Raw genomic sequence first — 15146 nt, forward strand, 5'->3', positions numbered from 1 at the left:
CTAGCCTCTTATTGCCTTAATATTATCATCAAAGACAAACTTGTGGATGTTTCATGTAAAGGTTCATCCAGATAAAGTGATGAAAACCAAGTTTTTGTTTAGAAAGTTTGGTGAGGCTGGATTTTTCACACCCGCATTTTAATTTAATTCAATTTTATTTGCAAATCACAACAACCATCACCTCAGTGTAAGGTGTACAGTAATACAGACCCTAACACCCAGACAACCCCCTGTGAGCAAGCACTTTGGCGACAGTGGGAAGGAAAAACTCCCTTTCAACAGAATTAGGCTCAGAGAGGGGCACCGTCTGCCCCGACCGGCTGGGTGAGGAGGGACAACAGGACAAAGAGAGGGAGAAATAATACCTCAGTCTATTGTCTTAATCACATAAGAATAACACAGTTTTAGTCTGCTTTTCCTTACATCATCACTAATATATCACATGGAAAATTTGATTTTACAACTAATATTACAATTATATTACACAGTCTACTCTATTGACTGTGGGGCTAAAATCAGCAACTATTCTTTGCATGCGTGCTCACCCATAGAGACACATTTCAGCCTAAATAATATCCTGACAGTGAAATTTTAAAAGAGGCTTTTTCTGTTTAAAGTTAAAGAGAAGGACTATTTACACGTCCAAACGTGTGTTTATATCGTTAAGCATCAGCAGATTTATATAATCTTGTTTTGATAAGTTTGACATAGATAAATCACTCGTAATATAATTGTATCAGCAAATCCAAAATGTTTTGTATCAATGCTTTCTGTTTTTAGTGGACAATGAAAAGACAGTGATCACATGTGTATTAAAAATAACACAAACTAGCATTGCAACAGGAAACAATAAAATCTTAGTTACTTCCTGTACTTACACTAAAAGGTTACAAATAAGGATCATCGTGTACACAGACAGGAAATAAATGGAAAAACCACACAGTGTCTCAGGAAGGTGCGCTGGGCCTTAACATGCCACCACCACATACTGACAGAAGTTTTTAGATCTCTGCTTTTGAGATGGAATAAAATTCTTCCAGAAAATATTCCCTCATTCTGGGCTTAATGATGGTGATGGAGAACAATGAAGGGAAATCTGAAAACAGTCATTTCATATAATAAAACTAATTGTTTGTGTTAATTTGTTCTTGTATTTGCATTTGGACATTTTGCTAAACTGTAGATTGTCTCAATCATCAGTCTGTCTTATGATGTCTCCACAGAGCTAAGAGAAGAATTCCTCTCGTTTCAATTTTGGGAATTTCTTCTTTTTTTGTTTTGATAATAATAATAATAATAATAATAATAATAATAATAATAATAATAATAATAATAATAAATGTTTAATGTTATTGGCCCGCCACTACATTAGTCTGACGGTAGCATGACTCAATTCATTTCCACGACAGATTCTAGCGTGGTTGTGGAGGCTGCTGCAGGTGTGATGTGTCCACTCCCGCTGTGTTAGTAGTTACTTACTAACACAAGAGGGCGTGTTGGTGTGTGTCTGGGCGGCTTCGAGGGTCCCGGCCTGTCAGATTTCGGGCTTTCTGCTGAACACCGAAGCAGGACGCGTCTGCTCGTATCTTTCGTTAGTTTTCGTTACGTTACTTTTGTCTGTGTAAAGAACTCGAATTGCTTTCTGTTTCTAAAAGCTGGCCGCACAGCTGTTTTCTGAATTTCCCATTTCGAGGAATTTAAAAGAAAAGAAAGTTTACGCCCACGTACAGTTGTGTTAACAGCACAGACAGCCCACGGACAGTTAGACAGACATATTCTATATACATATCTCCCACGAGGTGCAATATAATTGTGGATCTAACTGCACACTGATAATCGCTTTAAATCTATGAGCGTATTCAACAGTGCGCGCCCGGCGATTTTTCGCTGTGGCCTGCTATATGTTCCATCACAGAGACGGTAACAGTGATGTGAGGCTTTCCTTTACTGAAATAATATACCGTAACGATTAGCTATATGAACAATAAGCAGCTTTGCTGCAAACTAGAATAAAATGAGAGAAAATGAACAGATCAGAAGAGGGCAAAGCAAAGCTGAGAAACAATTGATATGCAGCAATAAGTGTGCCAGTGTGTGTGTGTGTGTGTGTGTGTGTGTGTGTGTGTGTGTGTGTGTGTGTGTGTGTGTGTGTGTGTGTGTGTTGGTCAGGGTCTGCAGAGCCAATCAGCTGCTCATGCAGATGACGTGCTGATGTCCTACGTCAGCCCCGTCGCTTGTCAGAGTTGCACACACACTGGAAACACACACGTACACACACTCCCTATCCGAGCCGGACAGTGCAGCTCCTGGTCCGGCAGCCCGGCAGCGGAGGACTTACCCAGGCTTCCAGGCTCCGCAGCCCGCTGTGACAGTGGACCTAACGTCGCCTTACTTTGTGGACATGGGAGACATGGGGGACCCGCCGAAAAGTAAGACATGTGTTCGATGTTGGATCCATGCTGGAACTTAATTCTTCAGAACTAAGAGTTGACTTGGTTACGTGGTGATCTCCGCAAACACAGTATATGACTTTCCCCTATTAAACTCGGCACACACACACACGCATATATATATATATATATTTATATATATTTATATATATTTATATGAAAGCTGTGTTACCTCCTATATAGTAGTCTTGATGATAATAATAATAATAATAATAATAATAATAATAATAATAATAATAATAATAATAATAATAATAATAATAATAATAATTGGTGTGCTAAAGAGTGTTTCATGTGTTCTTATGTTGTTGCCCTTCCAGAGAAGCGGTTGGTGTCTCTGTGCGTGGGCTGCGGAAACCAGATCCACGACCAGTATATCTTGCGGGTCTCTCCGGACCTTGAATGGCACGCCGCCTGTCTCAAGTGTGCCGAGTGCAGCCAGTACCTGGACGAGTCTTGCACGTGCTTCGTCAGGGATGGAAAGACTTACTGTAAACGGGACTACATCAGGTAGGACGGCCGGGACGGGACGGGACGGGACGAAGAACTGGAGCAGCTCGAAAATTGGAATTATGTTGTTTTGATATTTACAAGATCAAGTTGAGATGATGCGGACTCGTTTACTCTCCCTGGAGTCCCTTTGTCACCGGGCACATTTCATTTGACGTGTCAGAATCACAGTTACTTGATACAGCAGCTTATGTAGAAAGTAGCGCCAGCATTTCGTAATGCGGCGATAAGACGTGGTTTAACGTTCTGGAACAATATAATTCATCCAGACCACAACTCAAGGTCGCAGGATACTCCGGAGCAAAGTGTGAAAAACCACACAGAGCGAGAACCCGCAGGACGTTTCTGTGCAGACAGCAGACAGCTCACTCTGTCACAATTCCTGTTCAACTTCACCAAGCTCATTTACAAGTTCATAGTTTTATTTAATTATATTTGTAATAATAATAATCACAACAGCAGCAATAATAATAATAATAATAATAATAATAATAATAATAATAATAATAATAATAATAATAATAATAATAATAATAATAATAATTTAAATTAAAATGTGGACATCTCGGGCGTTTTGTAATTATTACAAATAAGTAAATATTAAACCATTATTATTATTATTATTATTATTATTATTATTATTATTATTATTATTATTATTATTATTATTATCATCAGTGTGTAGTGGCCGAGCTGTGTGCCGTGTGAATGACCAGCCCTGCATGTGTGTGCCTCGCAGGTTATACGGGATTAAATGCGCTAAATGCAACATCGGCTTCAGCAAGAACGACTTCGTTATGAGGGCCCGTTCCAAGGTCTACCACATTGAGTGTTTCCGCTGCGTGGCCTGCAGTCGGCAGCTCATCCCGGGGGACGAATTTGCTTTGCGAGAAGACGGGCTCTTCTGTCGAGCAGACCACGATGTTGTGGAACGGGCCAGCCTGGGCCCCGGGGACCCGCTGAGCCCCCTGCACCCCGCCAGACCGCTGCAGATGGCAGGTAGGACTGCTGCTGCTGCAGATCGGCACTTCAGCTCACACGGTGTGTTCAACGCTGACTTGGTGTTTCCTGTATTTTTATTTTATTTTTGTAGTCCTTAAAATGAAAGACATTTCGTTTCTTGTGCTTCAAATCTGTCAAACGCAGGCTGCGATATCAGAGGGATTTACTGCCCATGTTTGATCTGTGTTTAACGCGTTTCCATCGAGGGGAACGTGTCCCTCCTGCCACAGAGAGTGGAAGTGTTCTGCTGTCATATTTGGTTTGTTGGCCTTATTTTAGTGGACCTGTTGTCTGCTCATGCTTTTGGCTGGTGTAACTTGTTTTCTGCAGACTGTGGGAGGATTAGAGAAAGGCCTGAGGTGCGCTTCTGTCCGAAAAAGTCCAATTATTCTTGTTGGAGGGGATCAGTAAACACGGCTGCTGGTCCTTCTCATAGTTTTGGTTATTCCTATCAATGTTTTAATGGCTTTGGGCAGCCTGCTCCATTCCTGCTGTAACAAATAATGGCTTTGGTTCCGATATGTCAGAGTGTTCTTCCACATATTAATCGAATATTGAATGAGACCGGAAGCTAATTAAATAACGAAAAAGCGTCTTTTCCAAAGGCCAGCTTTTCTCTGGATGTGTGAGCGCAGTTCTGAGGTTCTCTGATGCTCAGGGACCACAGCCGCGCGTTTTTTAATGTTACCAAGTCAAAAACATTTCTACAAGATGCTGAAAGAGATTCAGAATTCACAAAATTGTGGAAGAAGCATACGTGTGTGGAGAGGAATTAAAGGGAGTCCGCTCGCGTGTCCGTGTTTGGAGTCTACGTGTTTCATTTGATCGGATGTTTTTCACTTTTTTCCATAGCAGAACCAATCTCTGCCCGTCAGCCCGCTCTGCGGCCTCACGTACATAAACAGCCCGAGAAGACCACCCGGGTCCGGACGGTGCTGAACGAGAAGCAGCTGCACACGCTGCGGACCTGCTACAACGCCAACCCGAGGCCCGACGCTCTAATGAAGGAACAGCTGGTGGAGATGACCGGCCTCAGCCCGCGAGTGATCCGGGTCTGGTTCCAGAATAAGCGATGCAAAGACAAGAAGAGAAGCCAACTCATGAAGCAGCTACAACAGCAGCAGTCCAGCGACAAGACGGTAGGTGCTTAACGCGATCACCAGCCCACACACCCGATCACACACGATCCACTGACACCCCGTGTATCAAAGAGGCCCGTGATGTGGCACCGTGGTCGGCAGGCTGCTTCCGTCATTAATCAAGGTGTCAGTCCCAGAAAGGCCTCAGAGCAGATTTATTCATCAAGTTCAAATCAGAAGTTCCGTGACAGGCAAGAAGGACTGTGCACGAGCTCACCCGGGCTCTGAGGTCAAGCATGCGCACACACACACACACACACACACACACACACACACACACACACACACACACACACACACACACACACACACACACACACACACACACGTCTATATTTATGTGAAATACGGACATAATGTGATTGATTGTTCTGCTGATTGAGCAATCGTGCACGTGAGTTTACACGGCAACACCCCCTCGCGTGTAATTCTCCCAGTAACTGTGCGTGGTGCTGAGCAGGATGCTTCCGTTTCTTGCAGAACATCCAGGGAATGACGGGAACCCCGATGGTGGCAGCCAGCCCGGAGCGGCACGACGGAGGCATCCAAGCCAACCCGGTGGAGGTGCAGAGCTACCAGCCGCCCTGGAAGGTGCTCAGCGACTTCGCGCTGCAGAGCGACATCGACCAGCCTGCTTTCCAACAACTGGTTCGTGATTTCCTGGTTCGCGCTCAGACATTAACACACTGCTGATATCAAAAGTGCTGTGATTTCAGTTTTTGAGGACATTCAGCAGCTGCTCTGAACAACTTTTTGTTTTTTTTAATAGTGTGTGTCGTTTGCGAGCACTGCTAGGTCCCTTATCTATCTATCTATCTATCTATCTATCTATCTATCTATCTATCTATCTATCTATCTATCTATCTATCTATCTATCTATCTATCTATCTATCTATCTATAGATATAGATATATATATAATCCTTAATCTGTTGAAGAATATTGAATTAGCATGGACACATAACCACTGTGACCACTGACGCTACGTTTTCTACGTTTATTTCAAGTATGTAAAATTTCGAGGGAATATGGTCAGATGCGCTTAAGCGCACAGACACGAGGCTGTGGGTAACCCGAAAGACCAGCAGTGTTTGTTCTCCACACCGGCCACACACGGCAAAGACACGTGCAGCGCACCCGGACGATGTAAACCAGCTTTCTAAATAAAATTAAAGCATTTTGTGTTTTTCCCGTTTGGTTCCGTTTACTCTCAAATTAACAGACTTTCAAATACCTGTAAAAGCGAACACCATGCCATCCTCGTTCCGCTTCTTTTATCGCGCAATTGTAAAGCAGTAGACTACAAATCTATTATTATTATTATCATCATCATCATTATTATTATTATGACGTCGATGGTTGCAGTGACGTTGACGGACGGATTTCCTTTGGAAACTTTGCTGACACACAGGCTGAACTGCGTCCCTGAGCAGCAGCACTGACCTGCCCATGAGTAGATGTAATCCAAGGCCTTTTAGTGTGCACGTGTAAAAGTTTCAGCTGTGCTTTTAAAGGTTCGCTTAATGTGCTCTGCAGGTGAGTTTCTCGGAGGGAGGACCGGGTTCGAACTCGACGGGCAGCGAAGTAGCGTCTATGTCGTCTCAGCTTCCAGATACGCCGAACAGCATGGTCTCCAGCCCCATCGAGGCCTGAGCCGGCGCTGCGTGGACAGACACACACAGCCCCTTTCATATCACCCTTCTCGACTGCACCAAGCAACCCCCTGGTTGTATTTTGACACTGTGAAGACAATCATGGGATTTACCACAGTCACACATTCTAACGTCCAGAGGAGATAACGCGACGAGTCCTCGCGGTCGGTCGGTGCTGCCCGTTTGCCAAACAGAGAAGGCATGAAGCTGGCTTCACCGATGAACGGGACCCGGCGGCGAGGAGAGAGCTCGAGATTCTCTGTACTCGCGACATGCCGCACGCGACTTTCAATAGAAACTGTGTTTTGTTTTGTTTTTTTAATTCGACACACGCACCTCGTCATATAATAAATGACTGTGTGGGGTGTGGGCGGGGGTTCTCCATTAACTACATGATTTTCTTAAAGACCCAAGTACTAAAGCATTTGCAACAAGGTATACCTCTATTTTGCCACAAGCTTCGTGGGACATTTGTGCGAGTTAGTGTCCGTCCAACATTTTTTTTCTTCCCCAAAGATGTGTAAATTAATAATAACTTAAAAAATACTGTTAGCTCCGGAAGGAAATGTTTTGTTTGTTCCCGTGCAGCAAGATTATTTATTATTTATTGTCAACAAACTTGCCACCTTTTGTGTAACTTTCTTAACTGAAGTAAAAAAAAAAGAAAGAAAGAAAACCCCAAGGCGTTTGGTCTGTCGCTTGTTTGTCGGAATCAACAAACAAAATGACAATAAGGAGTTTACCTGCACGTCTGACGCGTGTTTCTCTGTGAGCGGACACACATCAGCTCTGGTTAAATGCCTGGATGGGTAGACTGTGGTTAATTGGGTGTCATGTTAGTGCAGATGCTGTGTCAGGTTACGTATACTCTGCTACCTGCTGCAGCGCAAAGTGCACCGCTAAACATCTCCAGCCTAACAAAACGCCCGACCTTTAAAATCTTCTTCCGTCTAAAATGTGCCGCGTGGATCTTCATTTGTACGCATAGCTGGATTACGTTTTAAGAGACACGGCCACACTCGGCACTGCACACGGTGCCATAACGTGGCCGCAACAGAAAAAATTCTACTTGTTTTAAGAAAAGTCCAAATTAAAAACACTAAAGCTATTCTTACTATTCCCTTTGCCATTAAATAACCGAGTCAAAAAGAAGGTGACAGAACCCACAAACGCACACGGTGCGTGCCGTGAATTTAAGCTTTCAGTATTTGGACAAATGTCCAAAGCAGTCTCAGGGTTTTGTGAACATCGCTGTTCTATAATGTTTCAGTGTGGATCAAAGTGCAGGTTTTAAACAGTGTTTGAGTTTATTATTTGGTGTATGGGAATGTGTGACTGCATGGCTGCGGTGCGGGGTGCTCATAGCAAACAATATCGACTTGTCTGGATTATACAGACACTCATTGTTTTCTGTTTGACATTAAAATGTATGGATTTGTTTTTGAACAAAAACCCAAAAACAAACAAACAAACAAACAAACAAACAAACAAACAAACAAAGAAACAAACAAACCCAAAACACTGTAAGAAATGTAACATCTAAAAAACAGGAATCAGCATTTTGTCCTAACGGCTAATGTTATGATTTAGAAACGATATATTTAATATTTGAATGATTTCACTAATTTCTAATAATAATTACATATGTGTCTAAATTTGTGAATGAGAGAAAGCTAATTCTTTTTAAATGCAGGTTGCTCTGAAATGTAAAGTGGTGCTCCGCAGCATCAGCAGGGCTGTCTGAATGCTTTTTACAATAAAATCTCACTGAGTCAGGAGGTTTAATGAAAAACAGAAGAAGACAAACTTTACAACACAACATTGTTTACTATTGTCAGAGAAAAGATGCCCGTGCCCTGAATCATCAGTATCCAGCTTTTACAATACAAATACTGTACTGCAAAAGCATTAACCTCCAATGCAGGTTGTAATTCGTGCATATTAAAATGCGGTTCTGTCCTTCATAGCTGGGACGTACAGTATATGATTAAAAGTCCAAGCTGTTATTACAGGGATGGCAGTGAACAGAAAAGCCAAGTTACAGGATGGTTTTCTTGATCATTTTGCATTTTACTCTGCATTACTGATCGAGCATTTTCAACTCAAATGTAGCAATAATTCCCAAAATCAAATTAAGAATAATGTTGGTAGCAGCTGCCAACCACAGCAGCTTCCATGCTCTGTGTCATCTGAGTAGAGTGACTGTTTATGTGGTTATTGCTTTGGCTTGATGGCGATTTGGAAACATCACCTTGCTGAGTTTGGGAGTCTTCAGCAGCATGTGTAAAAGACAGTTATCATGGTTAAACACCCATACGTTCCTGTGATGTCTTTCTCACCTCCCATCTTTGGTTGTGCCAGACTGTATTCACATGAACACCAGGCATGTTCTCGTCAAACTCTGACAGCCCAGAACATAATAGAAACGCTCAGTCTATACCTTACATGCACAGTAATTATTCAGCACATTTTCTGAGTCATTAGCTTTGTTCAGACTAAAGAAAAGCTTTGCCTCAAAGACCAGAGTCATATTTCAATTTGACCACAAATGGCAGATGGTAAGAGTTTTACATATAATAAAGTGGGTTTTTTTTAAAGAGCTGCTATGTTTGCAGTGGGTAGAGATAGAGCAGATAGAAGGGAAGCTAAGCACCAGCACAAAGACTTGTGATAACGTACTCTACAGGTTTGTCTGGCTCAGGGACCGTATTCAGAGCTGACGAGGAACAAAAGCAGCAGTGTACCTTGGGCAGGCTGAGGGAAATAATTGCTGGCCTCTGGATGAGACCACATTGAATTGGCATGGGAAATGAGCAAGGGAACTAACCCTCCCAGAAATGTGGCGCCTGACCTCTCAGAGGCACCAAGGTTAGAAGAAATAGGAAGTCTGACAGAACGACTGGTCACAGGCTTTAAGGAGCTGATGCCACGTTTTCTTTAATGACAGAAACCTACATCTGTATATTTAATATGTGTTTTCAACATAACGCTGTCACTTATTATCCAAATTGCATAAAATTCTGGCATTAACACAACTCAGAAAATATTTTTGTTAAATATGTGCATATTTGTCATTTTGGAGAACTGAGTCCTTCCATCTAAAATCATCAAAATTGTATAACATTTATTCAGCTGAACCCTCGTCAGTTTGCCCAAATGTTTTATGGTCCAGAGTCTGAATAAATTGCTGTGAAATGTTAGCATCATATCTCAAATACTTTTCAAGATATATGCTTTTTTTGGAAAATGGTCTGCAAATGCAGCTCTGAACATCAAAGTCTCAAAAACTATTAAAGATAAAATACAGAATTCTTCTCTTGCCTTTTGTTCCAGGACCGGTAGTTTGGGGCAAATGCATTAACAATGTCTAAACACTGACTAGTTATGAAGAAACAAAATCAAGCTGCCCAATATTGGAGTGCACACTAAATACAAAACTTCACATCGCAAAAGACACAAAGTGACAGTGTGTGAATGGTGCAAAAGAAAATATATATTTCAGTTTAACATCGAATTCTTAGTTATAAAAGTTACAAACATGGTATTTTCATTCAAAGTTCATGCTGGGTTGTGTAAATACCACAAGTTGTACTACAAATAAAAAAAAAGCAGTAGATAGTCTAAACTGGAGTATGCAGAGGGTACTCTAATCATAACTAAGAAAATAATTTGGTCAATATTTATTTAATTCTTTGTCAAATCAACACTTTGACTACATGGTCTCTGATTTCCACAAACATTTAATGGTGCAAAGTTAGAAGAGATGTATATATATGTATATAAATATATATATATTTTAATATATATATATAAAATTCTGTGAAAGACATTAAATGCTTAATATATAAAATATTCTATGAACCCAGGTACCGACCACCTTTCTCACACATTAAAATCTGCTGGAATCCACAGCTCAAACGTAGAGTGAACGTGACATTTTCTTCATGTTAAACAGTTTTTTTAAATTATTTTGAGTGTACATAAATATTCACTTCACAGGATTTTATATTTTAACAAACCAATACTAAGACTAACAATGTAAAGTATCTGTCCTAAATTACTCATCCTGATTTAATGTGATAGTAAGAAAGAGAAATGAAATGTTCAGTTTTCCATTTTTAATTGTTTTTAGATATTCATATTCAAGTATTGCCTCTAACTCCAATGTGCAAAACTAAAAAAAACACATGAAAGTCAGCTGAAGAGGCCTTTTAAAATAAATAAAATACTATTTGATATTTGAATCGAAAATATCTAAAAATATTGAATCTAAAATCTCAGGTTGGGCTCACTGGAAAGTTCATGTTCTGTGTATCACACAGAAGTACGCTGGTTAAGAACCAAACTGTTTTGGCGCGCCCTGCTCAGCCAGAGGGAATCAAACTTTCTCAACACGTCTGAATCCAGCAGATATGCACGAAGTGTCTTTGGGCATTTCCAGTAACACGACGGATGGAATAATAACCGATGTCTCATGTAACTGATCTGTATTCATGATTTTAGAGGTAGTTGTAACTTACTGTTCACTTGTTGTCATTTGCTCTAAAACTGATCCTCTAACAGTGGACTCATTCCTGTGCTTGTCCTGTTAGACTTCAGTGCAGCGTTCCATACCAGCGATCACAACATTATACCACAGAGACTGGAATACACCAGCAAGTACACAAATATGTAGGACGCCTTCAGCTGCATTCAGGTCAATTTATATAGCAACAATTCACAACAACAGTCGCCTCAGGTCACTTTACATTGTAAAATCAAGACTCTAAAACATTAGGAAGAAATCCTAACAGTCACACCACCTCCTGTGAACGAGGACTGTGGGAAAGAAAAGCTTCCTTTCAACAGGAAGGAAGCTCTGGCAGAACCAGCATAACTAAGGGAGGATTCAGGGTCACCTGGTCCAGCCCTAACTATATGCTTTAGCAAAAAGGAAAGTTTGAAGCCTAATCTTGAAAGTAGAGATAGTGTCTGTCTCCTGAATCCAAACTGGAAGCTGGTTCCACAGAAGAGGGGCCTGAAAACTGAAGGCTCTGCCTCCCATTCTACTTTTAGCAACAACTACTGGTTTGACCCTTTAAACACATTCCTTCCTGGTTAAAGGGAGCGTTTTGCTTGTTAGTGGCGATGATCTGATCTGTGGGTTTTCTCTTTAATACTGTAAGGTTTTTGACATGCGATAGAAAGTGCCTTAACATAATGGTTGCTGAAATTTGCACTATAGGAATAACTTGCCTTCTTTTTAATGTTTTTATTAATCATCAATGAGGTCTGCATGCTAATAAAATAAGAGTTAGGCCATCTTCATCAGCAGTTCACTGTTTATGTGGATCTGCAGGGCTTTAGAGAGACTGTAGTCATCACACAGATAGGATCTCAGAAACCAAGGGAACACAAAGCCAGTGATCAGGGCAGACACCAGTGCCACAAGAAGCCATCTGACTGGGATTTACGTGTTTTTAAATTTGTTTTGTGTCAGAAAGCAAGACATAAAAATGGCATGTCAAACTATGAAAAGACGAGCAGAGACAAGGCAGAACATTACTGTAACGTTAACATTTAGTTTGCACTTATTTGAAAATATTTCAGAACATTTTGCTGCACACTTCCATGTTTCACTTAAAATATACAGAAAGTAAGCTGGTCCCATGGTCAGTACATCAGTGGAAATCACTGGACCTGCTACAAGACAAAAGTATTAGAAGTAAAGTCGAAACTATAACAACAGGTGGAGCAAACAGAACAATAAAAATACAGAGCAGGAGCAAAATACATGTCAAACAGACAGACGGAGGCAACAACGAACAGAGGGAGACGCAGACAGCATTAGGACAGAAGCTGCACAGCACAAACAAGACGAGGGACGGTCCAAAATAAAACAGGAAGTAACACACACACTGAGACCTGAGAGATGTGAACTTCACTCAGGGACTGGAGATAAATGGACAGTGAGACGTGACTGACAGGGAGACAAAGGATGAAACACAGAGGGACCAAACTGACAACGGGACACAACTACAAAGACAGAAAGGGTTTACAAAAGAAGACAAATGGTAATACAAAAAGGCTACGAACAGACAAAGAACATTAGCACGTTACTGATATTACAAAAGAAGCAGACCAGAAATTCAAATTACTTGATCAATGACCCAGGACCATGACAGAGCGACCTGTAGCAAACATGTGTCATAAGCTGGGACACACAAGAGTGTCATTTCGAATGCATCACATTATGTTTGTAACTTTTAATTTCACCAGGAATTTCAATCCCTGAGGGAATCCCTGGAACTCAGCCAGCAGCAGGTGGAAACACTCGCTGCTGACAACGCCTCGCTACGGGACTCGGTCAAGTCTCTAACTGAGAATGCGACCCAGCTCTGTGACCCGTCATTGATCTCCAGGCCCGCAGCATGAGAGATAACCGTGCTTTTACTGGTATCCCAGGATAGTATTAATCAGTCAACCAACGATACGTCACACTGGTCTGAGCCTTCTGTCCTGAATAATAATAATACGCCCGTTTTACTACAAAAATAATTAGTTCATAAACTTGAATGTTGTGGGGTAAACAGGTGAGGGGGGGGCTTGGTTCCCCCACTAAAACTTACCAAAATGCTAGCAGGTCAAACACTCAGAGTGCCTGAATGTATTCAATGCACAATAAACAATACTGATGATATTTTGTTGCAATATTTTTTCCCAACTGTGCTCACACAAAGAAACAGAGACGACGTTTGAAGAATGTTGCCAATAAATGAAACAGTAACAGTATCAGATTGTGACTGTATTATCAGATACTACATTTTGTGGTATCAATATAGATGTTGGACATTAAAAAATCTTGTCTGTAATACATTTCAAAAAGAAAAAACCCTAACTCCTAACCCAGATTATTGACTGAAAATGTGTGGAAATATCATATTCTACTTTACTCCAGCTGGCTGATGTCCAGAACAGATAGGTCATATTAAAATTTAAACAGGTGCACCTTAGTCCTTACTTTAAGGAGCCAGTGAGCCGGGACTGCAATGCATTAATGATTTCTGACTCAGAGAAATGGTTTTTTATTCCACGTATCTACACAGTCAAACTATTTGCTCTTTGTGCTAACTTTGTATACTGTCCACTGAGACACCTGACGTGAAGCCTTCCACAGGTGATTAAACTCTGAAGCTGCATCATCAGACAGTTATTATCAATGAATGATTGTCCTTTACAGTAGCTGACTTCTAACCTTACCTCCGATTCACCTCAGACAACATGAATCTGTATATTTGATCAGTCATTTCTTACAGGAAAGACTATAAATATAGAGTCAGGTCAAGTGAATATTATTTTCATTATACAGTCTCTGCAGCTGAATGGAATACTGCTCTGTATAGATCAAGGTCTGATGGCAGAGGGTCAAACACGCTGTGTGTGGAGTGGGCGGAGTCCTTCAAAACAGCAGTGGCTCTGTGATGCATTGGCAGGGGTGGGGGACCCCCATAATCCTCTCAGCTGATCTCACCTGGACTGCACTGTGCAGCTCCCAAAGTACACAGTGATGTAGACGGTGCAACCACAAGAAGTTTGTTTTCCACAAGAAGAGCCGCACTACTGCGTCTTCTTACGACAGAACTAGTGCTGGCAGACCATCAGAGAGGAGCACAATAAAGAACTTGGTGCCTTTGACTCTTCAGAGCCCCTGATGAGCAGGCAGGGTGGCCAGTCTGTTACAGTTTCCTTGGTGTGGTCTGCATTAAGAGACAGACTGTTACTGTATCACCTCCCTCTGTAAAGGGCTTCATTGGGTTTCTGATGAGGCCCACTACAGTTCTGTCCTCAGCCCTCTGTACCAGGAGGTTGGATTCAGATGTGCTTTCATGGATGAGCAGCACGGACAGCAGAGGGCTGTCAGGGCTCCTGTGTTTATCATAGTCGTGTCCGAGGTTCTGCTGCCAGCGAGCACTGACTGAGGCCTCTGTGAGGATGTCTAGAATCCAATGACTCATTGGGATGTTGAAGCCTCACATCAAGACTCATTCGCTGTTGGGGGATGATTGTATTAAATGCTGAACTGGAAATGATTCAAGGGAATCTGATGCATGTGTCCTTATCTGACAAGTTTGATAAGGTGGAGTGCAAGTGTAGGAGAAGGTGTCATTAGTAGTAGTACGTCCCATGACCAGGACTAGGGGGGATAGTCATTAAGGAAATTCACCGTTGACTTTTACATCACTGGGAAAGTGGGAGAGTGAGATCTCACAGGCCTTTTGTGTCCTTACTGGAGGACAGCACACTTTGCTCTGTGGAGGGTACGGACCTCAGGTAGACTACAGTTATGTCTCTGATGGACTTCCTTATTCTTCCCTCTCACATTCCTCCAGGCAGCTGTGCCGGTGGCTGCTTCCC

General features: G+C 41.7%; 1 protein-coding gene across 3 annotated transcripts; it reads left to right on the forward strand.

Moving 5' to 3' along the window:
- The first annotated feature begins 2245 nt into the window (after positions 1 to 2245).
- On the forward strand, positions 2246 to 9041 carry isl1a (ISL LIM homeobox 1a). Of its 3 annotated transcripts, none has more exons than XM_004558630.4 (6): positions 2246 to 2429; positions 2771 to 2960; positions 3700 to 3959; positions 4815 to 5101; positions 5582 to 5749; positions 6637 to 9041. In XM_004558630.4, exons 1-6 carry the CDS (start codon positions 2402 to 2404, stop codon positions 6751 to 6753), a joined length of 1050 nt encoding a protein of 349 aa, XP_004558687.1. In that variant the 5' UTR covers positions 2246 to 2401; the 3' UTR covers positions 6754 to 9041. The 3 variants fall into 3 exon arrangements, with proteins under 3 accessions (XP_004558687.1, XP_004558688.1, XP_076746648.1); XM_004558631.4 differs by having other exon boundaries at positions 4818 to 5101; XM_076890533.1 differs by having other exon boundaries at positions 2253 to 2429; positions 3700 to 4001; positions 4818 to 5101.
- Positions 9042 to 15146: the final 6105 nt, after the last annotated feature.

This window comes from Maylandia zebra, linkage group LG12, assembly GCF_041146795.1.
Source record: "Maylandia zebra isolate NMK-2024a linkage group LG12, Mzebra_GT3a, whole genome shotgun sequence".
Classification (NCBI taxonomy): Eukaryota; Metazoa; Chordata; class Actinopteri; order Cichliformes; family Cichlidae; genus Maylandia; species Maylandia zebra.